This window comes from Schistocerca gregaria, chromosome 5 (assembly GCF_023897955.1).
Source record: "Schistocerca gregaria isolate iqSchGreg1 chromosome 5, iqSchGreg1.2, whole genome shotgun sequence".
Classification (NCBI taxonomy): Eukaryota; Metazoa; Arthropoda; class Insecta; order Orthoptera; family Acrididae; genus Schistocerca; species Schistocerca gregaria.
This window is the reverse complement of record NC_064924.1, coordinates 641,958,108-641,984,331: the sequence shown is the minus strand read 5'-3', so window position 1 is coordinate 641,984,331 and position 26,224 is coordinate 641,958,108. Positions and strand designations below refer to the sequence as shown.

Genomic DNA, 26,224 nt, shown 5'->3' with positions numbered 1-26,224 from the left:
GAACCCTTCGGCTTGGCAGAATCCCCCTGTTCGGGGCAGGGGAATAATGTTCTGTAGTAAACTCACGTCATGGTCAAGTTGATAAAAAGGTCGTCCTCCTTTTTCTAAATAGGCGTTTCTGGTGAGATTGTGTAGACAGCAACAAGCTGTAACGAGTTTATCATATATGTTAGGCTGCAGATTCATATTTGTGTAGGACACTCGAGATACCTGACACAAAAGTTCAAGAGCGTTTTCAGAAACTCGGCGCGTTCGTGATAATTTATAGTTGAAGGTCGCTTTTGATTTGTCTTGCTGGGCAGACGAGCGAGTGTAGGGCTTGAGAATATGCTTTCGCAAGCGGAATGCCTCGTCTCCTGCTATAACAAATGGCATCTTGATGTCAGTTAATGGAAGCTCTTCATCTGCTGGAAACAGCTCTCCTTTCATGATCATTTTCCCCATTGCCGAATAATTAAATATGCCACTGTCTCCTTCCTTCCCATGTGAACCTACGTCTATCGCAACGAATTTACAGTTCGCATCAACCAATGCCCAAAGTACTATGAAGAAGTACCCTTTGTAATTCCAGAAAAGGGAACCACTTTTTTCAGGACACCATATCCTTATATGTTTCCCATCAATCGCAGCACAGCAGTTAGGGAAACCCCAAAGAGTGTAGAATTCTTTCGCACCTTTCCTGAAAGATTGTCGAGATGGAGGAGGCAGGAAGATGGGTGCCAAGTGTTGGGTCATAGCTTCTACTGTTTCACGAACTATGATGCTCACGTAGCTTGGTGATATCCGGAAACCATATCCAAGGGACACGAAACACTCCCCTGTAGCTAGAAACCTGTAAGACAAACCATAATTATTATTAATACACGAAACATAAGTTATATGTCTTGTCCTAATTACACTGCTAAAAAAATATCATTCCGTTTTAGGTAACCAGTGTAAGAAGAGATGGAAACACATCAAAGATAACTACTGGAAAACAGTTCGAAAAGAACAATTGCAAACAGGTTCTGCAGCTCCAAGTTCAACAACAAAATGGGCGTTGTTCAACAGACTAGGTTTTTTGAGAGCTGTAGAAAGGGAGCGGTCGTCTTTTTGCAGTGTTCCGCTAAAGGAGCCAACAAGTGTTGAAAGACTGCTATCTGATGAGCACAGACAAAATGCCAATGAAACAGGGCCTGACACTCCACAAGCCATTGCTTCCTTGTCCTCAGGTGACGCACTTGCTGCCAACTCTTCCATCTCAGCTCGCAGATCGAGGAAAACACACTGGGATTCAATCAACTAAAGGGGTCAACAACGATTGGAATTGCTGCAGCGCTTGGCTAATAATCGGGACCCGGAAGATGATGTGGGGCTGTTCATGAGAAGCATCGCAGCGTCCGTTAGGAAACTACCACATCACCTCATTACTAAAGCGAAAATTGGCATTTTAAGCTATGTTACGGGACTTGACAGTTCTTCAGAATCATCTCTTGTGCTACTACCTGTCATCATCAGTCCTTCCGGCTCGTCTTCCCTTTCATACCCATTCGAACGAACTTCATCGGTTGGAGACGGTGCGTACACTTTCACTCCATTAATAAACGTCGAACCACACGCAGGTGATACTACTTTTGAAAATAATTACTAATCATAATGTAAACACAGTGTAAAGATAATGTAAACATAAACAACAAACTGTACAGGCTCTGAGTCATTTCCGAATAAACTTATTATTTTAATAGAAATTCATGTTATTTCATAGAGATACAAAATTATCCATTTTAAACCATTGTTGATGAATACGTATGCTTTTATACAGCTACTTACCGTAAAGCCACTGCCATTTTTTCTTCGGCTTATATTGGAGTTTGCACTGCACTGGTAGCTGTTCCGGCTATATCTTCTTTCACCAGACAAAATCGAACTGAGATGGGTTAAGTCTAAAGAAATTTCTGAACATCTCTTCATCGTTTCGCAAGTGACCGGTTACTAAGTAAGCATAAATTCCTTCACTTTTCCGTATTTGGAAAATGCTGTGGGGACAAGATCTTGTAAGCATTGCAATAATTTCCTCTTCTTCTTCCTCATCCACCAAAAAATCTAGAATGGTATTAGCATCTATGTTGCGAACTCGCGTGCGTGTTCCTTTCACAGAGGTAACTCACTGAGAGACGTGGCCGCTGCGGTCAGCAGTCTCAACGAAGTACACAGGTAGTGACGGTTGGCAGTTACGGCTGGCAGTTACTGCCCGCCGCTACGGCTGGCAGTGGCAGCGAAGTAGTACCTTAAGCGACTCGGCTCGGCCACTGGGACAACTTACGAATTCGCCCGGGGCGCTGGCCGCGATAGCGGACGCTAGCACCACAGGGGCGCAGTTTGGACGAGCCTGTCCTAGATGTATCCCGCACACGTTTGCTTGAAAGTAATACACCGAATCGTTGTTCACTGAGCTGGTATCGAAGGGCTACTTCAAAAGGTGGTTCGGCGCGGCACGTTACTTTTTACCGCCCTGCCAGTGTCCAGCAATGTTCATTTGTCTAGCTAAAAGCTGTAGTAGAAAATTCTAGACCACTACTGTCTATTGCAGGTCGCAACATACATAGAATTGTCCGGTAAACGGGATGTGGCTGGCTACTGAACTAAAAGTTTTAACTTGGCAATGTAAATTTTCAGGTGTATTTTTACGATAAGTTAATACTGCCAAGTCCGTACTAAGTGGCAACACAATGTAAAGTTCACACGCACATCACAATCACACACGCAGCCAGTTTATGGTATTTACACCTGTTACCGAAGTTAATAGAGTTCACCGGATCGTATAGTTATGAAAATGCTCGCTCAGATGTTGTGCACTCTGCTCTACACGTAATACCTGTTCCGGTCTTAGCTCGCACAACACGCCACGCGGTTTTAACTAACAGTCAAAAGCAATAATTTTGATATTCCGCCCGAAATTCCACACGACTTCTACTATACCGTTCACTTAAATATGCTTTGTACTACTTCGCGAGCTCGTAATTAGCATTTTTCCGCGTTTTTACAGTACTTTCGTCGGAGATGCTTTCAATGAGATGTTACTAGTTCGAGCCCTCAACCCCGACCTCTTAGATCACACCAAAGGCTTTGACCCAGCATAGATTGGCGCGAGCCTGCATTTCTCTGATTGGCTGATATCACAAACAGCAAATCAGGTTGAAGTATTATCCCGCGCTAACCCGCGCTTTACTTCAATGACCAATCATAGTAAAACATTTCTTTCTGTGGCAATTGCTAGATAAAGAAATTTTGAAAAGTATCAAATATAAAATTACTCCTTCTGAAATTACCGATTAATTTGTGTTCTACTCACGATTTATTAGTACCATAAACTGACTGCACATGTAATTGTAGTAAATCCCCTGTATAGTTTAACTGGTACTTTGTGAATAAACAAAACAATTTTCATTTACTTCTGCTCTTCTTTACTCATATAACACTCACACTGCTAATTACTACACATATAAAACAATTATAATTATGCAAATGCATTAAATATTAATCAAACGTAGCTTTACAACATTGTTTTCACTATGACTGCTAGCACTGTCCGCCAACTGCTGACCTCTGCCGCCTACTAGTACAACTACGTGCAGCTCTGTAACTCAGGTCCATGTCAGCTGGTGACATCTGTCGATGACTCATGCCTATAACGATATCGTCCTAACAAGTGACAGGAGCGATGCGAAGGCGCTACGCCTCAGTGGGCTTGGCAAGGAGGCCCCGTCATACTTTTAATTAATTTTCAGGCACTTCGGATGCGGTTTCAACATTGAAACTTTGGGAACTTATTGTTCATGAGTTGTACTGACAAATAAAAATTAAATCGAAAATTGATATTTTTGGTCAATTTCATCAACGTCCCCCCTTAACTGCATTTGATGCTGCCATTTTTTCCGTCAATGTAATTACACAGAGCTTGAGACTGCTTTTACAGATCGTGGACACGCCGCTGGACAACCTGGGCGAGCGCCTGAAGAACGTGAACGACCGCCAGCTGGACACGATGGCACGCTTTGGCTGGGGTCTCTCTACCACACTGGCGAGGGTGCTCAACTTTTCGTAAGCTCCATCCCACCTGCTTTACATTACACTTACTTTTCTTCAACTCGTGCCAACATGTCCGTCATTTTACCGCAGGATCATACTGTACCGCGTGCGCAACTTTGGCTCACTGGTGAGTGAGAACGAAATGGACGGAGCAGTCGCTCTCATTCATAACGGAACCGTCGAGTTTGGAGCGGCTGGCTTCATTATGACCACCAGGCGCATGGACTTCATGGACTACACGGGACCTGGCCGGCTGTGGGCGTAAGTAGGCATCAAGTGGGGACGGTAACGCACCGAGGGGATAGTTATACACTGATGAACCGGAACACTATCACCACCTGCTTAATAGCTCGTTTCCCCGCCTTTGAAACGAAATACAGGGTGTCCGAAAAGTCTTTCCCTGATTACATAAATTGATAACCCAGGCTAGAAGTAAGATACAAATATGAAACTGGTGTCTAATTGTTTACAAACTATCAAAGTTTTCTTCACGCATCAGTAAACTTCCACATGAGCACCCTTGGCAGCACAAGGACCACCTAGGTGATATTCAGTTTCCGTCCACACATTAGCCAACATCACTGGAGGGATCGATTCAACAACTGTGGTTATCCGTTGCCGCAGGGTTTCAAGATTTGGTACACGTGTTCGGTAGACCTCGTCCTTGACATAACTCCATAAAAAGAAGTCTAATGGGGTTATGTCAGGAAAGCGTGGAGGCCAAACCGTTGGCCCATCGCGACCAATCCATCGCCCAGGAAAGGTCATATCGAGATAAGCACTGACGCCCAAACCCCAATGAGGCGGTGCACCGTCTTTCTGAAACAAGACATCGGGGTGATACTGAAGCAGCTGAGGAACAGCATACAGTTGCAACATGTCCAGATACACTGCAGATGTGATGGTAGCCTCAGCGAAGAAGAATGGCCCGACAATTCGATCGGGCAATAGCGCGCACCAAACATTCACCTTTGGACTGCCTCTGGTGCACTCCATGACCTCGCCAGGGAGTTGTGAACCCAAAATGCGCACATTATGGCAATTCACTACTCCACTGACGAAAAAGGTCGCTTCGTCGGAAAAGGCAATTCGTCTGACATAACCATCATCGTCCTCAATACGTGATAGCATTTCGACCGCTATGTCATATCGACGTGTACTATCATTGGGCAACGAGGCCTGAACGATTTGCACTTTGTATGCACGAAACAATAAACGTTTGTGTAAAATGTCATGGAGAGAGCTTTTTGGCATCTATAATTCACGTGAGGCCCTGCGCACCGATTTCTTCGGACTTCGCAGAAAAGACTGCCTTACAGCTTCCACCCTGTCTGCTGAGGTTCTTGGTCGACCAGACCTCGGAAGGTCAGCAACCGATCCTGTGTTGTTGAACTACTCATACCAGGCTTTAATGCTCTTGACATCAGGTGAATTCCTTCCAAACGTTGTCTGGAAGTGTCTCTGCACTGTGGTTGGTGATCGTGTCTCATGGTACCACAGGACACACTGTGCCTTCTCCTGATTGGTTAACATGGCTTCTTGGGCACTGCACCTCATCCACTACTTACGTAGTGCGAACCTAAAACAGAAAAAAAGCTTTGATAGCTGTAAACAATTCGACACAAGTTTCATATTTGTATCTTACTTCTAGCCAGAGTTATCAATTTATGTAATCAGGGAAAGTCTTTTCGGACACCCTGTATGTCAGTGATTCTGCGTGTCAGGGACCCGACAGTTTATTGGGAGGTTTGTGGAGGTATGCGGTATTAGATGTCTACCAGCAGGTCACGTAATTCGCTTATATAACAGGCCGCTGATTTGCGTACGCGGTGTAAGTAGCCTGTTTATATGTGTGTACGTTGGCAGCGCAATAGACTGCGTTAATAACTCTGACAGCGCCGTGCGACCTCTGCAAGAGACTTTCTGTGTCTGGTCGGACTCGCAGTTGGGAGTGAACAGCCAGCTGTGATGGCAGCTGGAGGTGTATAGTCAGCAATGATGGAGGTTGGAAGTTAATAGTTAGCAGTGATGGAAGTTAGAGGTTTGAAGTGTTAGCGCGAGCGGACGGTCTGGACGTATGCCCGTCATGGAAATGTCGGATGTTTGTTAATTATATAATTTTCTGGAACTGGTTGTCAGGGCGATTATATAACTTTTTAAAACTGGATGTCACATGATTAAGGTAAAATTTGCTAAATGCATTGTTTGCTCTGCAACAAAATCTTTCCTTTGCTAACCACATGCCCATTAGTAGCTAGAGCCTACAGTAGCTAGAATTTTTTTATTTAGCTGGCTGTATTGGTGCTTGCTCTATCGCTGTAGTTCGTGTAATGAAGATTTCCTGTGAGGTGTCTTATGAAATGTATAGATTATTGTTTGGATTTCTTCTAATTCAGAGCCATTCTTTTCTGTTAATTATTTGAGCAGTCAGATTGCGTTTGAGTTGTATTTGTCAGGAATAATTCTGTAGGTCAGATATGAAATGATAAAGAGTAGCAAAGTGACAGTACTTTCAGCTTCACTCAGCAGTTTAAGTAGGTTCACTTGCATTTAGTTTCACTCAGCAATTTCAGAATTAAATTAAGAAGTTTCATCTCTCCAGTTATTTCATTTTAACTACGTAGAAATTTAATAAAGAAGTTTCAGCGGTGGTGGCACCCGATAGCGACCCAGATGGGTTCCACAGTGTGTTCACTATAATGCTTCTCAAACCACTCCTAGACACGGACAATTATACTACTGGAAGATGACATGGCCGTCGGGGAAGACATCGACCGGGTGGTTCGCAGCTGTCAGTGTGTCTTCGATTACTACCACGGGTCCCATACAAGGGCAGGAGAATGTCTCCCATAGCATAATACTGTGCCCAACAACCTGGGTCCGTGGTGCGCTGTACGTTTCGAGCCACTGTTCATCTCGATGATGGCGTTTGTGGAGACGACCATCAATGTAGTGTAGGAAAAATGTGATTCACCCGAAGAGCCGACACGTTTCCATTGATCGACGGTCGAATCCCGATAGTCCCGTGGTCGCTGCAGTCGCGAGTAACGATGGCGCTGGGTCAACACGTGAACACGTATGGGTAGCGTGCTGCGGAGCCCGGCGTTCAACAATGAACGACGGAAGGTGAACCCCGAAACAATTGTGCGTGGACCAGGACTGTGCTCTTTCGGCAGAGAAGCCAAATATCACCATCTGTCCGAGTCTACAGAGCACACAATCCTCCGAACCCCACGTTCTGTGAAGAGTTGTGGATGTCCAACCATTCAGCGCCTTTTACTGTCCTACGTCTTTCTGTAGATGCTGACGACAGTGGCACGTGAACATTCGGCCAGCTTCGCCGTTTTGTTCACAGACTCTGCGTAATAATAATCTGCCCTTTGTCAAAGTCGCTTTTCTCAAAGGATTTCCCCGTGTGCAGACCATATCTCCACTGGGGTGATTCCCCGTTCGTGCCTGCTCTGCTTACATGTCGCGGTTGGCAGTGGTCATAACGTTTTGTTTTATCAGTATTTATGCAAAAATACTCCCTAAAGACAGCAACGGAGACCAGATATTTAACGCCCGCGTTCCTAAACCCCAATCAACTCGTTTTCTTACGGCGGTTGCTCTTCGTCCCTTGCACTGCCCGCGTCGACGTGTCATGTAATAATTATTATTTGACACGGTGTGGAAGCATTCATACAAGCAATGCCAACTTACTCTGGTAGAATTCATTATATTCTGTTAAACACACACAGTGTTGAGCTGCACTGTTCGCAATTAACATTATTTCACAATTGACGTAATCAGCAGTATTTGCATTCCAACCGCGTAATCCGTTTTGACGTAGTAAGGTGTCAGACAAATCCAACACCTTCCATGAAAATCCTGACATGATAGCAAATCCGGCAGTATGTCACATAGCTCCGAATAAATCCTGACATTAAATTAACCAAAGTAATACGATCAGCGAGTGAGCAAATACAAGAACGCCTCGATGCATGTCATACCTTCCCACCCTGAAACAGACGCAGTTCCGAGGGGAGAAACGAGAACAGAAGCCGAGAGCAGAGTCGTGTAAGCTAGGAGCCCCTACGATAAGGGACGGACACCCACGTCGCCAGCCGACCGCCAAGACCACCCCCCAGCCCATGTTAAAAATGGTTCAAATGGCTCTGAGCACTTTGGGACTTAATTGTTAAGGTCATCAGTCCCCTAGAACTTAAAACTAATTAAACCTAACTAACCTACGGACATCACACACATCCATGCCTGAGGCAGGATTCGAACCTGCGACTGGAGCGGTCACACGGTTCCAGACTGTAGCGCCTAGAACCGCTCGGCCACCGTGGCCGGCCCATGTTAAAAGATAGAGCCCTCCAGAAGAACAGTATAGACCTTACGATAACACTAAAAGGGCTACACCAGCTGCAAGTTTTAGCGTGAGACTATACGCTCTCTGTTACGTTGCAAACATTAAAAACATTGCCCCACCACGAAAAAAGTATAATGTTTCTTAGTGGATAGACAGAATTTTTGTGGGCGGAGCCTAAGGTTAACATTGAAACCCTGATTGGTCAGTTGAAAACACAGCCAGATAGCTTTTCTTAAACCAACTTCGGTAAATTGTAGTAAGGAGAAGTTAGAAAGAGTTGCTTCCGAGACGGCGAGGTGTGTGGAGCAGCGCCACCTACCGCCCCCTGCCGCTGCCTAACCAACGACAAGGTAATGAACGCACGCGATGCCGCACAAGGCTTCACTCAGAACTGCCGAAGTCTCATCTGTTACACCCCCTTTTTACGTGATACTAGTGTCGATCGTCAATTAAACTTTGTGGCATTCACATTTGCTATTAGAAGTTAAAAATCTGAAACGCGATGATTTTTCTGTTATATAATTATTGAGAAGCCACATCAGCCACTGTAATTTACGACAAGATAAATAAGTAATTAAAGATAATTGAGGGTCACTGTAGACCATTTTTGATAGTTTTCTCTTTTATGAAACTTAATTTAAATATAGATTATAGATGTGATATGGCATAGGTCATCCTTCGATCCATTGTAGAACTTGACAATCCACTAAGGGAATATTCATTCACATTTTTGTTGAACGCAGTTGGTTTTTACCATCCTGTATTAAAACATTTTCTTTTATCAATAGTGCAATTTATAAACAGTGTTTTGTGAGTAGAATAAAATTTCCAATGGCAAACTTAACTGCTTTTTCGACGTTATTTTACCAGCTGACTAAAAATAGTTAAGCCTTGAACCCCTTCCACTAAATTTAGTTAGTATTAAGATTCTTTTACAGAGAGTGCAGTTAGGCTGATGCCGAAATCATTAAATATTTGATTATATCATCGCTAGTCTCACCGAACGTAACTGGTTCAAAATAGTTAATTCCCTAAAAAACACACTCAGAGCGTCGTTGCGCGAAAGTGGTAGGGAGACACGACTTAGAACAAACAGACACCACGCAGAATGTTAGAGTACTAAAAGTTATTGTTGAAGTAATATTTTCCAATTGAAATACGTGCAACAGAGAAAACGCATGAAATTCATTGTTCAGAATGTGCTAATGGCTATTGTGAGCCACAGATGTTCCAGTCATTACTAACCAATGCCCACGTTCATTACACGAGCGTGCGCGTGACCGAATCGCGACGCGGATGTTTCAAAAATTTTCTTTCACTTGGAAACAGTAATTGGAGTCAATCCAGTCCACGCTATCTTCCCGTAACAGTCCCAACGCGGTTCAGGACTGACCTCTCGAAACGACACATGAGATCAAAAATCGTCACCTATTAGATAAACACTTATTCTGAGCCGTGAACACTGACATGAAATGTACAACTTTTCTGGCAAACATTTTTAATTATATGACAGTAACTTGAGAAACGCATGTTGCAGTTTACGGCATCAACACTGCACAATGCGCGCGCCCTACGGTAGCCAAGCTACGACTTCACCGATGCGCTCTACCCTCGCCTGAGGAGCGGCTATCGATAGGTCGGCGATAGAACAGTGCATGTTACGTCCTGTAATGTGGCATCCCGAAAGCAGAGGAACGAAGATTGGTGTTGAACATTACGTCGACGACGAAGTCATTAGAGATTAGCTGCAAGCTCGAGTTGAAGAAAAAATGATGAATGAAATCGACCGTACCTTTCAAAGAAATCATTTAGGAATTTTGCTTAAGCAATTTAGGGAAATCAGAAAACCGCATCCTTGAGGCCGTACAGGGTTTTGAACCATCAGTACCCCTCCTAGAAGGGACTTCTATAGTAATTGTGATGGTGATAGTGTATATACACTCCTGGAAATGGAAAAAAGAACACATTGACACCGGTGTGTCAGACCCACCATACTTGCTCCGGACACTGCGGGAGGGCTGTACAAGCAATGATCACACGCACGGCACAGCGGACACACCAGGGACCGCGGTGTTGGCCGTCGAATGGCGCTAGCTGCGCAGCATTTGTGCACCGCCGCCGTCAGTGTCAGCCAGTTTGCCGTGACATACGGAGCTCCATCGCAGTCTTTAACACTGGTAGCATGCCGCGACAGCGTGGACGTGAACCGTATGTGCAGTTGACGGACTTCGAGCGAGGGCGTATAGTGTGCATGAGGGAGGCCGGGTGGACGTACCGCCGAATTGCTCAACACGTGGGGCGTGAGGTCTACACAGTACATCGATGTTGTCGCCAGTGGTCGGCGGAAGGTGCACGTGACCGTCGACCTGGGACCGGACCGCAGCGACGCACGGATGCACGCCAAGACCGTAGGATCCTACGCAGTGCCGTAGCGGACCGCAGCGCCACATCCCAGCAAATTAGAGACACTGTTGCTCCTGGGGTATCGGCGAGGACCATTCGCAACCGTCTCCATGAAGCTGGGCTACGGTCCCGCACACCGTTAGGCCGTCTTCCGCTCACGCCCCAACATCGTGCAGCCCGCCTCCAGTGGTGTCGCGACAGGCGTGAATGGAGGGACGAATGGAGACGTGTCGTCTTCAGCGATGAGAGTCGCTTCTGCCTTGGTGCCAATGATGGTCGTATGCGTGTTTGGCGCCGAGCAGGTGAACGCCACAATCAGGACTGCATACGACCGAGGCACACAGGGCCAACACCCGGCATCATGGTGTGGGGAGCGATCTTACACTGGCCGTACACCTCTGGTGATCGTCGAGGGGATCGAGGGGACACTGAATAGTGCACGGTACATCAAAACCGTCATCGAACCCATCGTTCTACCATTCCTAGACCGGCAAGGGAACTTGCTGTTCCAACAGGACAATTCACGTCCGCATGTATCCCGTGCCACCCAACGTGCTCTAGAAGGTGTAAATCAACTACCCTGGCCAGCAAGATCTCCGGATCTGTCCCCCATTGAGCATGTTTGGGACTGGATGAAGCGTCGTCTCACGCGGTCTGCACGTCCAGCACGAACGCTGGTCCAACTGAGGCGCCAGGTGGAAATGGCATGGCAAGCCGTTCCACAGGATTACATCCAGCATCTCTACGATCGACTCCATGGGAGAATAGCAGCCTGCATTGCTGCGAAAGGTGGATATACACTGTACTAGTGCCGACATTGTGCATGCTCTGTTGCCTGTGTCTATGTGCCTGTGGTTCTGTCAGTGTGATCGTGTGATGTATCTGACCCCAGGAATGTGACAATAAAGTTTGCCCTTCCTGGGACAATGAATTCACGGTGTTCTTATTTCAATTTCCAGGAGTGTAGTCCACAAGACATGGTTCATTTACACCCATCTCGCTGACGCACGCCTATGCAGTGTTGCTGGACTTGATCGTAGCCAGTTCCAATCTAGGCGGTCGAAGCAGTTTTCACCACCAGTATTTGAATGTCAAGGCGAGAAGAATTTATGGGGTAAAGTTTCTGATCACTATAGCCATTTTCGAGTGGAAATTCGAAACCTCTCCGCCTCGCGTCATGGAGTGAGGCCATGTAGCACTGGCGATGGAGATCCGTCCGCCGGATACAGACGCTAAGCTCGCTGGTCCCCTCGGAGATATTCAAAGAGGGGTAGGCTGTGTTCCGGCACAGCTGTCAACCGTCTCCCTTCTCTCATCATCACACGTCTACATCTACATCTACATCTACATCCGTACTCCGCAAGCCACCTGACGGTGTGTGGCGGAGGGTACCCTGAGTACCTCTATCGGTTCTCCCTTCTATTCCAGTCTCGTATTGTACGTGGAAAGAAGGATTGTCGGTATGCTTCTGTGTGGGCTCTAATCTCTCTGATTTTATCCTCATGGTCTCTTCGCGAGATATACGTAGGAGGGAGCAATATACTGCTTGACTCTTCGGTGAAGGTATGTTCTCGAAACTTCAACAAAAGCCCGTACCGAGCTACTGAGCGTCTCTCCTGCAGAGTCTTCCACTGGAGTTTATCTATCATCTCCGTAACGCTTTCGCAATTACTAAATGATCCTGTAACGAAGCGCGCTGCTCTCCGTTGGATCTTCTCTATCTCTTCTATCAACCCTACCTGGTGCGGATCCCACACTGCTGAGCAGTATTCAAGCATTGGGCGAACAAGCGTACTGTAACCTACTTCCTTTGTTGTCGGATTGCATTTCCTTAGGATTCTTCCAATGAATCTCAGTCTGGCATCTGCTTTACCGACGATCAACTTTATATGATCATTCCATTTTAAATCACTCCTAATGCGTACTCCCAGATAATTTATGGAATTAACTGCTTCCAGTTGCTGACCTGCTATTTTGTAGCTAAATGATAAGGGACCTATCTTTCTATGTATTCGCATCACATTACACTTGTCTACATTGAGATTCAATTGCCATTCCGTGCACCATGCGTCAATTCGCTGCAGATCCTCCTGCATTTCAGTACAATTTTCCATTGTTGCAACCTCTCGATACACCACAGCATCATCTGCAAAAAGCCTCAGTGAACTTCCGATGTCATCCACCAGGTCATTTATGTATATTGTGAATAGCAACGGTGCTATGACACTCCCCTGCGGCACACCTGAAATCACTCTTACTTCGGAAGACTTCTCTCCATTGAGAATGACGTGCTGCGTTCTGTTATCTAGGAACTCCTCAATCCAATCACACAATTGATCTGATAGTCCGTATGCTCTTACTTTGTTCATTAAACGACTGTGGGGAACTGTGTCAAACGCCTTGCGGAAGTCAAGAAACACGGCATCTACCTGTGAACCCGTGTCTAAGGCCCTCTGAGTCTCGTGGACGAATAGCGCGAGCTGGGTTTCACACGATCGTCTTTTTCGAAACCCATGCTGATTCCTACAGAGTAGATTTCTAGTCTCCAGAAAAGACATTATACTCGAACATAATACGTGTTCCAAAATTCTACAACTGATCGACGTTAGAGATATAGGTCTATAGTTCTGCACATCTGTTCGACGTCCCTTCTTGAGAACGGGGATGACCTGTGCCCTTTTCCAATCCTTTGGAACGCTTCGCTCTTCTAGAGACCTACGGTACACCGCTGCAAGAAGGGGGGCAAGTTCCTTCGCGTACTCTGTGTAAAATCGAACTGGTATCCTATCAGGACCAGCGGCCTTTCCTCTTTTGAGCGATTTTAATTGTTTCTCCATCTCCATACTCCGCAAGCCACCTGACGGTGTGTAGTGGAGGGTACCTTGAGTACCTCTATCGGTTCTCCCTTCTATTCCAGTATCGTATGTTCGTGGAAAGAAATATTATCCGTACGTCTCTGTGTGGGCCTAATCTCTCTGATTTTATCCTCATGCTCTCTTCGCGAGATATACGTAGGCGGGAGTAATATACTGCTTGACTCCTCGGTGAAGTTATGTTCTCGAAACTTCAACAAAAGATCGTACCGAGCTACTAAGCGTCTCTCTTGCAGAGTCTTCCACTGGAGTTTATCTATCATCTCCGTATCGCTTTTGCGATTACTAAATTATCCTGTAACGAAGCGTGCCACTCTCTGTTGGATCTTCTCATTCTCTCTTCTATCAACCCTATCTGGTACGGATCCGACACCGCTGAGCAGTATTCAAGCAGTGGCCGAACAAGTGTACTGTAACCAATTTCCTTTGCTTTCGGACTGCATTTCCTTAGGATTCTTACAATGAGTCTCAGTCTGGTATCTGCTATACCGACGATTAATTTTATATGGTCATTCCATTTTAAACCACTCCTAATGTGTACTCTCAAATAATTTATGGAATTAACTGCTTCCAGTTGCTGACCTGCTATACTGTAGCTAAATGATGAAGGATCTTTTTTCTGTGTATTCGCAGCACATTACACTTGTCTACATTGAGATTCTATTGCCATTCCGTGCACCATGCGTCAATTCGTTGCAGATCCTCCTGCATTTCAGTACAATTTTCCATTGTTACAACATCTCGATATACTACAGCATCATTTGCAAATAGTCTCAGTGAACTTCTGATGTTATCTACAAGGTCATTTACGTGTACTGTGAGTAGCAACGGTCCTACGACACTTCCCTGAGACGCACCTGAAATCACTCTTACTTCGGAAGACTTCTCTCCATTGAGAATGACATACTGCGTTCTGTTATCTAGGAACTCTTCAATCCAATCACACTATTGGTCTGATATTCCATATGCTCTTACTTTGCTCACTAAACGACTGCCGGGCACTGTATCAAATGCCTTGCGGAAGTCAAGAAACACGGCATCTACCTGTGAACCCGTGTCTATGGCCCTCTGAGTCTCGTGGACGAATAGCGCGAGCTGGGTTTCACACGACCGTCTTTTTCGAAACCCATGCTGATTCCTACAGAGTAGATTTCTAGTCTCCAGAAAAGTTATTATACTCGAACATAATTCGTGTTCAAAATTCTACAACTGATCGACGTTAGAAACATAGGTCTATAGTTATGCACATCTGTTCGACGTCCATTCTTGAAAACGGGGAAGACCTGTGTCTTTTTCCAATCTTTTGGAACGCTACGCTCTTCTAGAGGCCTACGGTACACCGCTGCAAGAAGGGGCGCAAGTTCCTTCGGCTACACTGTGTAAAATCGAACTGGTATTCCGTCAGGTCCAGCGGCCTTTCCTCTTTTGAGTGATTTTAGTTGTTTTTTTTTTTTATTCCTCTGTCATCTATTTCGATATCTACCATTTTGTCATCTGTGCGACAATCTCGAGAAGGAACTACAGTGCAGTCTTGCTCTGTGAAACAACACCACACTATACACACACCGATTACGTGACCAATTCTCAACAGATACACTTGAGATACAGCTCTCAGACATTGCGTGGGGAGAGGTCACTGTGTGTGCAGGATAAAAACACTTACCGATTAGGTAGCTGAACCTACACCTCGGGACTTCCAGCCAACGGTGCCTGCCACATTATTCACTAGCACAATCGTACCTCCACAGTACTCCAAGATTATCAACTAATGTAGCATCTCCTCACTAGCGAATTCAATTATATTCAGTCGTCAGGCTGCTCAAATTTTGAATCACACCTAAATTATAGAACCATCATAATGGAATTTTAAGCTCTGTTCCCGTACTTGAGGGCATAATAATGAAGTAAAGAAGGTCCGCTTCCTTTCAAGTACAGTTCCCAGTTCATCAGAAATTACCTTCTGCCCCACGGTTCATTGGATTTCAGATGAGCGTTTACTGGCTGCTATCATTTCGCAGGCGTCGTATGTAAATCTTCTGATTGTGCGAAAATGTACTACATCCAGCATCATTTACGATAGCAATACTGCAATCGGTATAGCCTACAAAATAGTAATGGACTGAGCACCTCCTGTCCTCTGGTTCCCTGATATCTGCTCACACTAAAAGCTGTTGTAAGGGGACAAGAAAGAGAGCTGATATACGACCTGTCCTTAGTTCCAGAAGGTCGTAAAATTCGGCAGATATCAGGGAGGGACTTTGTCAGACGACGGTTTTATGACTGCCTTATCGATGAGTTTATGAGAGAAAGATATATGGTCGCCTTGGCAAAAGCAGTCCTCACACGACTATCTTGACATTACAGTATGTAATAAAACTGACTTTGAATTTGTCCTTGAGCAACAGCGTTTCGAATACCTTACATCTGACTCCAATATACATTTTTAGCCCCTTGACGATGGTCAAGATAGACCCATTGACTAATAATCAGGGACGGATTGTAGGAGGCCGTGAGGGGGGGGGGGGGGGGGGGGGGGGGAGCGCAGGGTGCGATCACCCTCTCCGAGAGTTTAAACTAAATTAAAATCAAATGCAAATTTTTGTAATTTGCGCCAATGTTAAGCAAGCGAATTTAGAATGTTGGTCAGTGGATTTAGTCATTTAATTCAGTATTCGCCAAGCCATCTTACTTTGTGTGTACCAGTGACTTGTGCTCCCCCTCGTGTTTGAATAGTGTACACCAAATATTAGCAGGGCTTCCCGACGTATAACAGCAACACGCTTTACAACTACAATTTTCGAAATGTAGATATATATGAACTAAACTAGCAAAAATATAACTGTCAGCGAATCAAGAACTGCAGTTTTAAAAGTATTTTATTCTCAAACCAGTTTATTTGCATGTTAACAAAAGGCTTATGAACTTGTATCTGTGTATTAATAACTATATAAAAGAGGTTAGTGCGCGTGTCTGAAATGTTATGGGACGTAACTGCTAAGCTCATCAGTCCCTAAGCTTACACACTACTTAACCTAAATTATCCTAAGGACAAACCCATCCCCGCTGGAGGACTCGAACCTCCGCCGGGACCAGCCGCACAGTCCATGACTGCAGCGCCTCAGACCGCTCCGCTAATCCCGCGCGGCAGAAGAGGTTAGTCAGAAAAAGGTTTTGAATACTACACATTTCGCCGCCCGGTGTAGCTGAGCGGTTCTAGGCGCTTCAGTCTGGAACCGCGCGACTGCTTCGGTCGCAGGTTCGAATCCTGCCTCGGGCATGGAGGTGTGTGATGTCCTTAGGTTAGTTAGGTTTAAGTAGTTCTAAGTTCTAGGGAACTGATGATCTCAGATGTTAAGTCCCATAGTGCTCAGAGCTATTTAAACCATTTGAACTACACATTTCAAGAAATTAAAAAGCTTTTTGTCTAAAATAAAACACATTTTTGCAATTGTTTGATATTTTTAAGTACCAAAACAGCTTAAAACAGTAGTTTTTGAATTTTTTTCCCTTTCCTTTCAAGGAGTGGACCCCTGGGTCTTCTTTCTCTTCTAGGTAACCACCCCCACCCACAAAATTTCATTAATCCGCCAATAATTTACTTGCAACACGAAAAGAATTTTTTCCTGCTAAGAACGGCTGCAGAATGGGTATTGATTTACTCATAACAATCTTACTGAAAAAAAAACCAGCCTGTGTTGGAGTAGTTTGCCCTCCATAACTTGTGGTGCCCACAGATCATCAGGCAAGAGGTGTGAGACCAGGATTGGTGACGTATTGCGAGAGACAACGTGCACCCCTGTGTGAGTTCGCGCGTTCTTGGGCCATTATCCGGTAAGCGGTCCGAAATTCAATCGAGGAAATTTGTCAGCTGCCGATCTGCACGCCATTAGTTGTATTTAGGAGTAAACAGTAATAGTTTTATGTGCGGTCAAAGGCGAAATTGAAACCAGTACACTATGGGGCGACACAGCGGCCACATCTGCATCCACATGTATACCAGGTATGGGTCATTCCATGTCAGATCGCCTAATTTCGGAACATTTTCCTGCTCGACCATCATGATTTTCGATGAAATTTTGTGTGAATATTCGCACATATCCCCAACGAACATTAGTAAAGTTTAACGTTCGTCGAAGCAATACTGGCCGAGATATAGTCACTTGTTTGACCCCGTGCGTGACTGCACAGAGCGAGCAAGAATTTCTGGCGAATTCGACCTACTATAATTCGGCCAGTATATTGTTGAAAGAAATGAAACGTGGTCATTTTGTACAATTTTATGCCGTCTCTCCAGAATAATAATGAAAAGAATTTTATGAGCCATATTCAGCGAGAATATTTTAGATAAAATCGTCCAAAATACTTGGCGCCCTACAAAATTTTGAAGTTTGGCTGCTTATATGTCAGGGGCTTTTTACAAATTCATCAATTTTATACTTCATTTATTCAGTATTGGAAAATGGTACAAAAATGAAACTTTACATTTGAGAACCTTGTGTTGCTATGTTACTGCATGCCAAGTTTTACATTCTTGAAATTTTTTAGGGCGCCGATTTTTTGGACGATTTTGTGTAACATTTTCTTTTCTAATACGGCTCATAAAATTCTTTCCATTACTATTCTGGAGAGAATGCTTAAAATTGTACATGATGGCAGAATTTCATTTCTGTCAACAAAATATTGGCCGAAATACAACAGCTCATAGTCGCCAAAAATTTACGCTCGCTCCACGCAAAGTCGCGTAAGGAGTCAAACAAGTGACTAAATCTCGGACAGTATTGCTTCGACGGAAGTTAAAATTTACCAATATTCGTTAGGGACATGTCCGAATGTTTACACAAAATTTCAACGAAATATGTGATGGTGGAGGAGGGAGGGCTAGGTGAGCCATCTTACGATGTGCGGTAGAGGGTACTTCCTACACTCCTCCAGTTAGATTCAGGAGTACGGCATGGAAAGAAAAGGGTGACCCGTATAAAACAGACCGAAAACTGTGTTCGGTATTTTGTGGAAACTACATCATCGAAACAACAAAGAGATAATTAGAAAAATATCCGGAACGAGTCCGAATAAGAGAACACATTGTTCATGTCAGAGATATCCTGTGATACAACAATGATGTCAGTCCAACTGTTGGTGTCTGTTCATAGCGTATAACTCGACAGAAACGTCGACTTGACTTATGCCCTATTATAAGGCTCGACTTTATGGTCTAGCAGCTACATGCCTCTCAGCCCGCTAACACGACCTTCGAGTCCCACGCCACAGCTGTGTGAAAACATGGTCAAAGTACTGAGAAAGAAATCGCAGCAGCAAGCCACTATACAGATTATCAAATTCATTTTATTATCTTTTTTTTTTAGTCTTTACCATAGCCTTTTTAAAAGAAGAGTGTAATGTGTACAAGGTGTTTCGCAATTATTCCTATTATGGGCTTCTAGGGGCTTAGTAGATAAAAATTTGATAAGAAACTAATGTCTGAAAATGTACCACTTTAATATAAAATAAGTTTGAAGAATGTCTCACTTTCAAATCTACCACTTCGCGGTACGGTACATAATGACCTAGCTGCACAGTGCGTGTATCGCGAACGTTTTCAATTTTCGGCTGACGTGAGGACAACAACGTCTGCTATAAACTGGTACGTTCGCAACTGCAAGTGTCGGATTTGGTGCTCGACGGACGTACACCAGGATTTGTGGACTGTGTGTATAACAGCATGCGCCACAGTTACACCTCGCGCAGCGAACAGGTAAGTGGGGCAGCTCCTGTAGAGAACATAAGTCAGAGCTCAGTATCTTCGCTGGGTGCATACCGTGGAGCGGTAGATCTAATCAAACTTATTTTATATCCAAACGGTACATTTAAAGATATGGGTTCCTTATCAGAACTTTTTCTACAATGTCCCATTTAATTCCCCTAGTAGCCTGGAAAGGGAGTTGTCAAACATTGTTTATATGTTTTCTAAAATAAGGTAAATATTCTACGTTATTGAATGCCTTAGACATAATCCCGCACACAAACGATCTCAATCTGTCGATACATTTTGCGCAAATCTGTAGGGTAAAAAATTGATTGACTGTTCATGTTCCTGTTAGATACATGCTGTAGTGCTGTAACAACACGTGCAAGCGATCTGTGGACTATGTTACAAGGCACTATGTTAATATCTCAGTAAATATTCTTGCGAAAATCTTGAGAACAAATATCATATCTGATATTTTATGTAATAAACTAAATGTGTAAAATCCGTAGAAGCCGTAGACACGCTCAAAACCGGCAAATAATAAAATAAATTTGATAAATGTGAGTACGACAGAGTCAGTGCTCTTCAGTCCATCAAGGAAAAAATTCTACGGGAAAATAGATCGTGCCAGTGTGTTTGACAGTGCCGAATCTCTCACTCAAAAGCTGTGGAATCTGAGGAGTAATAAGAGACCAATTGATGATGCCAGCTAAAGAGATTTGATCTTAAAGTTTGCTGTAGAATGTGAGCGTGTAAAATGTCTACATTGGGGTCTTACTCTCGAAAGCGGATTCTCTTTGGAAGACGTGTTGGCGTCGTAGTTGGCTACTGAGCTAAGTGGCCAAGACAATGGTTAGCACTTTGGACTCGCGTTTGTGTGGATAGGGGTTGGAATTCAGGCCAGGTCACCATATAATCGGTGTTCTGTGCTTACCCTAAACCACCAAAGGCCACTCCTATTCAATAGTGTCAAGAGGGTCTGCAAATTTAGTGGCCCGCTCCAACGCCCTGATCGCCGTCAACGCTGCAATTTTAAATTTAAATTTGTGATAAGTTCCTATTGGTTCAGACTGCTGAGGTCATGGTCGCTAGGCTTACACACTACTTATTTATTATTTGTTATTTTTGAACTTTTCCTCATTACAGAGGCTTATCTCCGATATAATAATATACTCGGAAATTACTATGAAAAAGAATAAACGTTCTTAAACTATATTTTCAAAATATTCCTCCAGGTGTTTCGATCTTGTGTGTCCTCTTCCTCATTGTGTGCTGTACATTTTGGATCCAGGTGGTCCGTCCTCTTCTTCTTCTCCCCTCCGGTTCCCACTCCAGTATCAATTTTGGTATTCTGGCTTCCTCCATTCATCGTACATGCCCGTACCACTGTAATTTCTTCCTATCCATTACGCCATATATTCTTTTTTATTTCCTTTCTCCTTATTATTTCGGTGTTCCTTATCTTCTCTTTCATGCCGATCTTCTCCAGAAGTCCATCTCTAGAGCTTGTAATTTTTTAATGTGCTTCAGGTTAACTGTCTAGGTCTCCATTCCATACAGAACCACACTCTAATATAGATTTGTGTATTAATTTTTTAGTTCAGCTCATTACATTCCTGCTCCATAAGACTGAGTTAAGCATCCCAATGACCTTCCGTTCGCTAATAATTCTTTTATTGTTTTCCGACTCTGATTTTTCCCTCGATTTCTAAAATGGATCCCACATAACAGAATGTGTTTTTCTTTTCGATTTTCTTTCCTTCAGTGTATAGCTCATCTGAACTTAATCTAACTTAAACTAACTTACGCTAAGGACAAGACACACACCCATGCCCACGGGAGGACTCGGACCTCCGACGGGGGTAGCCGCGTGAACCGTGGCAAGGCGCCCTAGATCGCACGGCGGTGCAATTTTCTATCACTCCATGAGGAACTAGGAGAAGTTTGGTCACTAACACCAGGATTCCAAACTTGTGCTTCAGATGAAGTGCCATGCCACTAGGTAAATTTAAGGGCTTCTGATCTCTAAAATGATAGTAATATGCTCGGAGGTGACAAAAGCTATAGGATAGCGACATGCACATATACAGAGTCGCGGTCACAAGGTGCTTTAAGAGGCCACTGCACTGGCGGAACCGTCATTTGCACTTAGGTGATTTATGTGAAAAGGTGTCAGGCAAATCCAACACCTTCCATGAAAACCCTGACATAAGCAAATCCAGTAGTATGTCACATAGCTCCGAATAAATCGTGACATTAAATTAACCAAAGTAATACGAGTAACGAGTGAGCAAATGGAATACCACAGACTAACACAAGAATGCCTAAATGCATGTCATACCTTCCCAGTTCTAAGCAAAGAAGGGAAGGCAGAAAGGTGGAAGGAGTATATAGAAGGTTTATACAAGGGCGATGTACTTGAGGACAATATTATGGAAATAGAAGAGGATGTAGATGAAGATGAAATGGGAGATACGATACTGCGTGAAGAGTTTGACAGAGCACTGAAAGACCTGAGTCGAAACAAGGCCCCCGGAGTAGACAACATTCCATTAGAACTACTGACGGCCTTGGGAGAGCCAGTCATGACAAAACTCTACCAGCTGGTGAGCAAGATGTATGAGACAGGCGAAATACCATCAGACTTCAAGAAGAATATAATAATTCCAATCCCAAAGAAAGCAGGTGCTGACAGATGTGAAAATTACCGAACTATCAGTTTAATAAGCCACGGCTGCAAAATACTAACGCGAATTCTTTACAGACGAATGGAAAAACTGGTAGATGCAGACCTCGGGGAGGATCAGTTTGGATTCCGTCGAAATGTTGGAACACGTGAGGCAATACTGACCTTACGACTTATCTTAGAAGAAAGATTAAGAAAAGGCAAACCTACGTTTCTAGCATTTGTAGACTTAGAGAAAGCTTTTGACAATGTTAACTGGAATACTCTTTTTCAAATTCTAAAGGTGGCAGGGGTAAAATACAGGGAGCGAAAGGCTATTTATAATTTGTACAGAAACCAGATGGCAGTAATAAGAGTCGAGGGGCATGAAAGGGAAGCAGTGGTTGGGAAAGGAGTGAGACAGGGTTGTACCCTCTCCCCGATGTTATTCAATCTGTATATTGAGCAAGCAGTAAAGGAAACAAAAGAAAAATTTGGAGTAGGTATTAAAATTCATGGAGACGAAGTAAAAACTTTGAGGTTCGCCGATGACATTGTAATTCTGTCAGAGACGGCAAAGGACTTGGAAGAGCAGTTGAACGGAATGGATAGTGTCTTGAAAGGAGGATATAAGATTAACATTAACAAAAGCAAAACGAGGATAATGGAATGTAGTCAAATTAAATCGGGTGATGCTGAGGGAATTAGATTAGGAAATGAGACACTTAAAGTAGTAAAGGAGTTTTGCTATTTAGGAAGTAAAATAACTGATGATGGTCGAAGTAGAGAGGATATAAAATGTAGACTGGTAATGGCAAGGAAAGCGTTTCTGAAGAAGAGAAATTTGTTAACATCGAATATAGATTTATGTATCAGGAAGTCGTTTCTGAAAGTATTTGTTTGGAGTGTAGCCATGTATGGAAGTGAAACATGGACGATAACTAGTTTGGACAAGAAGAGAATAGAAGCTTTCGAAACGTGGTGCTACAGAAGAATACTGAAGATAAGGTGGATAGATCACGTAACTAATGAGGAGGTATTGAATAGGATTGGGGAGAAGAGAAGTTTGTGGGGCAACTTGACTAGAAGAAGGGATCGGTTGGTAGGACATGTTTTGAGGCATCAAGGGATCACAAATGTAGCATTGGAGGGCAGCGTGGAGGGTAAAAATCGTAGAGGGAGACCGAGAGATGAGTACACTAAGCAGATTCAGAAGGATATAGGTTGGAGTAGGTACTGGGAGATGAAGCAGCTTGCACAGGATAGAGTAGCATGGAGAGCTGCATCAAACCAGTCTCAGGACTGAAGACAACAACAACAACAAACAACCTTCCCACCGTGAGACAGACGCAGTTCCGAGGGGAGAAACGAGAACAGAAGCCGAGAGCAGAACTGTGTTAAGCTAGAAGGCCCCACGATAAGGGATGGACTGGACACCCACGTCGCCAGCTAACCATTAGGACCACACCACCCGCAAGTTTTAGCGTGAGACTTTTTCGCGTCTCTGTTACGTCAAGGACCACCCCCAGCCCATGTTAAAAGCTAGAGCCCTCCAGAAGAACAGTATAGATCTTACGATAACGCTAAAAGGACCACACCAGCAGCACGTTTTAGCGTGAGACTTTTTCGCGTCTCCGTTACGTTGCAAACTTTAAAAACATTGCCCCACCACGAAAAGTATAACGTTTCTCATTGGATAGAGAGAATTTTTGTAGGCGGAGCTTAAGGTTAACATTGAGACCCTGATTGGTCAGATGAAAACACAGCCAGATAGTTTTTTTTAACCAACTTCGGTAAATTGTAGTAAGGAGAAGTGAGGAAGGAGTTGCTTCCGAGACGGCGAGGTGAGCGGAGCTGCGCCGGCCGCCGCCCCTGACGAACACCAACAAGGTAATGAACGCACGCGATGCCGCATAACAGCGCATAAAGCTTCACTCAGAACTGCAGAAGTCTCATCTGTTACACCCCCTTTTTGCGTAATACTAGTGTCGATCGTTAATTAAAACTCGTGGTGTTCACATTTGCCACTTGAAGTAAAGGTCTGAAACGCGACGATTTCTCTGTTATATAATTATTGAGAAGCCACATCAGCCACTGTAATTTACGACAAGTTAGATTAGTAATTAAAGATAATTGAGGGTCACTGTAGACCATTTTGATAGTTTTCTCTCTTGTGAAACTTAATTTAAACCTAGATTTTAGATGTGATATGGCACAGGTCATCCTTCGATCCATTGTAGAACTTGACAATCCACTAAGGGAATATTCATTCACATTTTTGTTGAACGCAGTTGGTTTTTACCATCCTGTATTAAAACATTTCCTTTTATCAATAGTGCAATTTATAAACAGTGTTTTGTGAGTAGAATAAAATTTCCAATGGTGAACTTAACTTCTTTTTCGACGTTATTTTTACCAGCTAACTAAAAATAGGAAAGCCTTGAACCCCTTCCACTAAATTTAGTTAGTATTAAAATTCTTTTACAGGGAGTGCAGTGGAGCTGACGCTGAAATCATTAAGTATTTGGTTATATCATCGCTAGTCTCACTGAACTCTTCTGAATTCTACATGTCATGTGTGGTCTGGCGTCTCCTTACCAGCAACAGGTCCCAGGTTCAAACTAGTCAATTCCCTAAAAAAAACATGCTCAGAGCGTCGTTGCGCGAAAGTGGTAGGGAGACACGATATAGTACAAACGCCGGCCGCGGTGGTCTCGCGGTTCTAGGCGCGCAGTCCGGAACCGTGCGACTGCTACGGTCGCAGGTTCGAATCCTGCCTCGGGCATGGATGTGTGTGATGTCCTTAGGTTAGTTAGGTTTAAGTAGTTCTAAGTTCTAGGGGACTAATGACCACAGCAGTTGAGTCCCATAGTGCTCAGAGCCATTTGAACCATAGTACAAACAGACACCACCATGAATGTTAGAATGTGAAAAGGTTTACAACGTGAGCATGACACGACCGGAATTAATAGACTTTGAACGAGGAATGATAGTTGGAGATAGACACATGGGACATTCCATTTCGGAAATCGTTAGGGGATTCAATATTCGAAGATCCCTTGTGTCAAAAGTGTGCCGAGAATACGAAGTTTCGCATTACCTCTTACCATGGAAAACGCAGTTCCTGACAGCCTTCATTTAACGACCGAGAGAGCAGCGGCGTTTGCGTCAAGTTGTCATTGCTAACAGACAACACTGCCTGAAATAACCACAGAGATCAACGTGGGACGTACGACGAAAGTATCCGTTTCGACAGTGCGGCGAAATTTAGCGTTAACTGGTTGTGGCAGCAGAAGACGATTGCGAGTGCCTTTGCTAACAACACTTCGCCTGTAGCGTTTCTCCCGGGCTGGTGACCGTGTCAGTCGGACCCTAGATGACTGGAAAACCGTGACCTGGTCAGATGAGTCACGATTTCAGTTTGTAAGAGCTGATGGTAGGGTTCAACTGTGACGCAGACCCCATGGAGCATGGTGCGAAGTCGTCAACAAGGCACTGTACAAGCTTGTGGCGTAGGGTGTGTTTACACGGAATAGACTGGACCCTCTGTACCAACTTAACCGGCAATTGGTTACGTTCGTTTACCTGGAGACCATTTGCAGTCATTAACGGGTTTCATGTTTCGAAACAAGGAAGGAATTGTCACCGGCCTACAATCGTTCGCGATCGGTTTGATGAACATACTGGACAATTCCAGCGAATGATGTGGCCATCCAGATCGGAAATTCCATCGAACATTTATGGGACATAATAGAGAGCTCAGTTCGTACACAATTTCCTGCACCACCACACTCTCGCAATTATGGACGCCTATAAAAGCAGGATGGCTCAGTGTTTCTGGAGGCGACTTGCAACGACTTGTTGAGACCAGGCCACGTCGAACTGCCATACTATGCCGGACAAAAGGAGGCCTGATGCGAAATTAGGAGGTATCACGTGACTATTCCAATCAGCGTGATTCCCAAATTTAAAGACGTTTATGTTATTGATGTTGATTTCTAGTCTGTTTTTGCTTCAGTAGACTCTTCAAACATATTATCAAGTTCATATTTTCACAATACATATTTTTTGTTTCTCTAATTAATTAATAACACACTCTATTAAAAACTGAC

The 26,224-nt window shown here is 44.1% G+C and overlaps 1 protein-coding gene across 1 annotated transcript in view; it reads left to right on the top strand.

Annotated features, from left to right (window-relative positions):
- Positions 1-26,224, top strand: part of LOC126273430 (glutamate receptor ionotropic, delta-1-like) — a 104,565-nt gene that overhangs the window by 24,761 nt on the left and 53,580 nt on the right. Inside the window, exons 2-3 of the mRNA XM_049976983.1 lie at positions 3,956-4,080; positions 4,159-4,329. Of these exons, the coding sequence (XP_049832940.1) occupies positions 3,956-4,080; positions 4,159-4,329 (296 nt within the window). The remainder of the gene's footprint in view (positions 1-3,955; positions 4,081-4,158; positions 4,330-26,224) is intronic.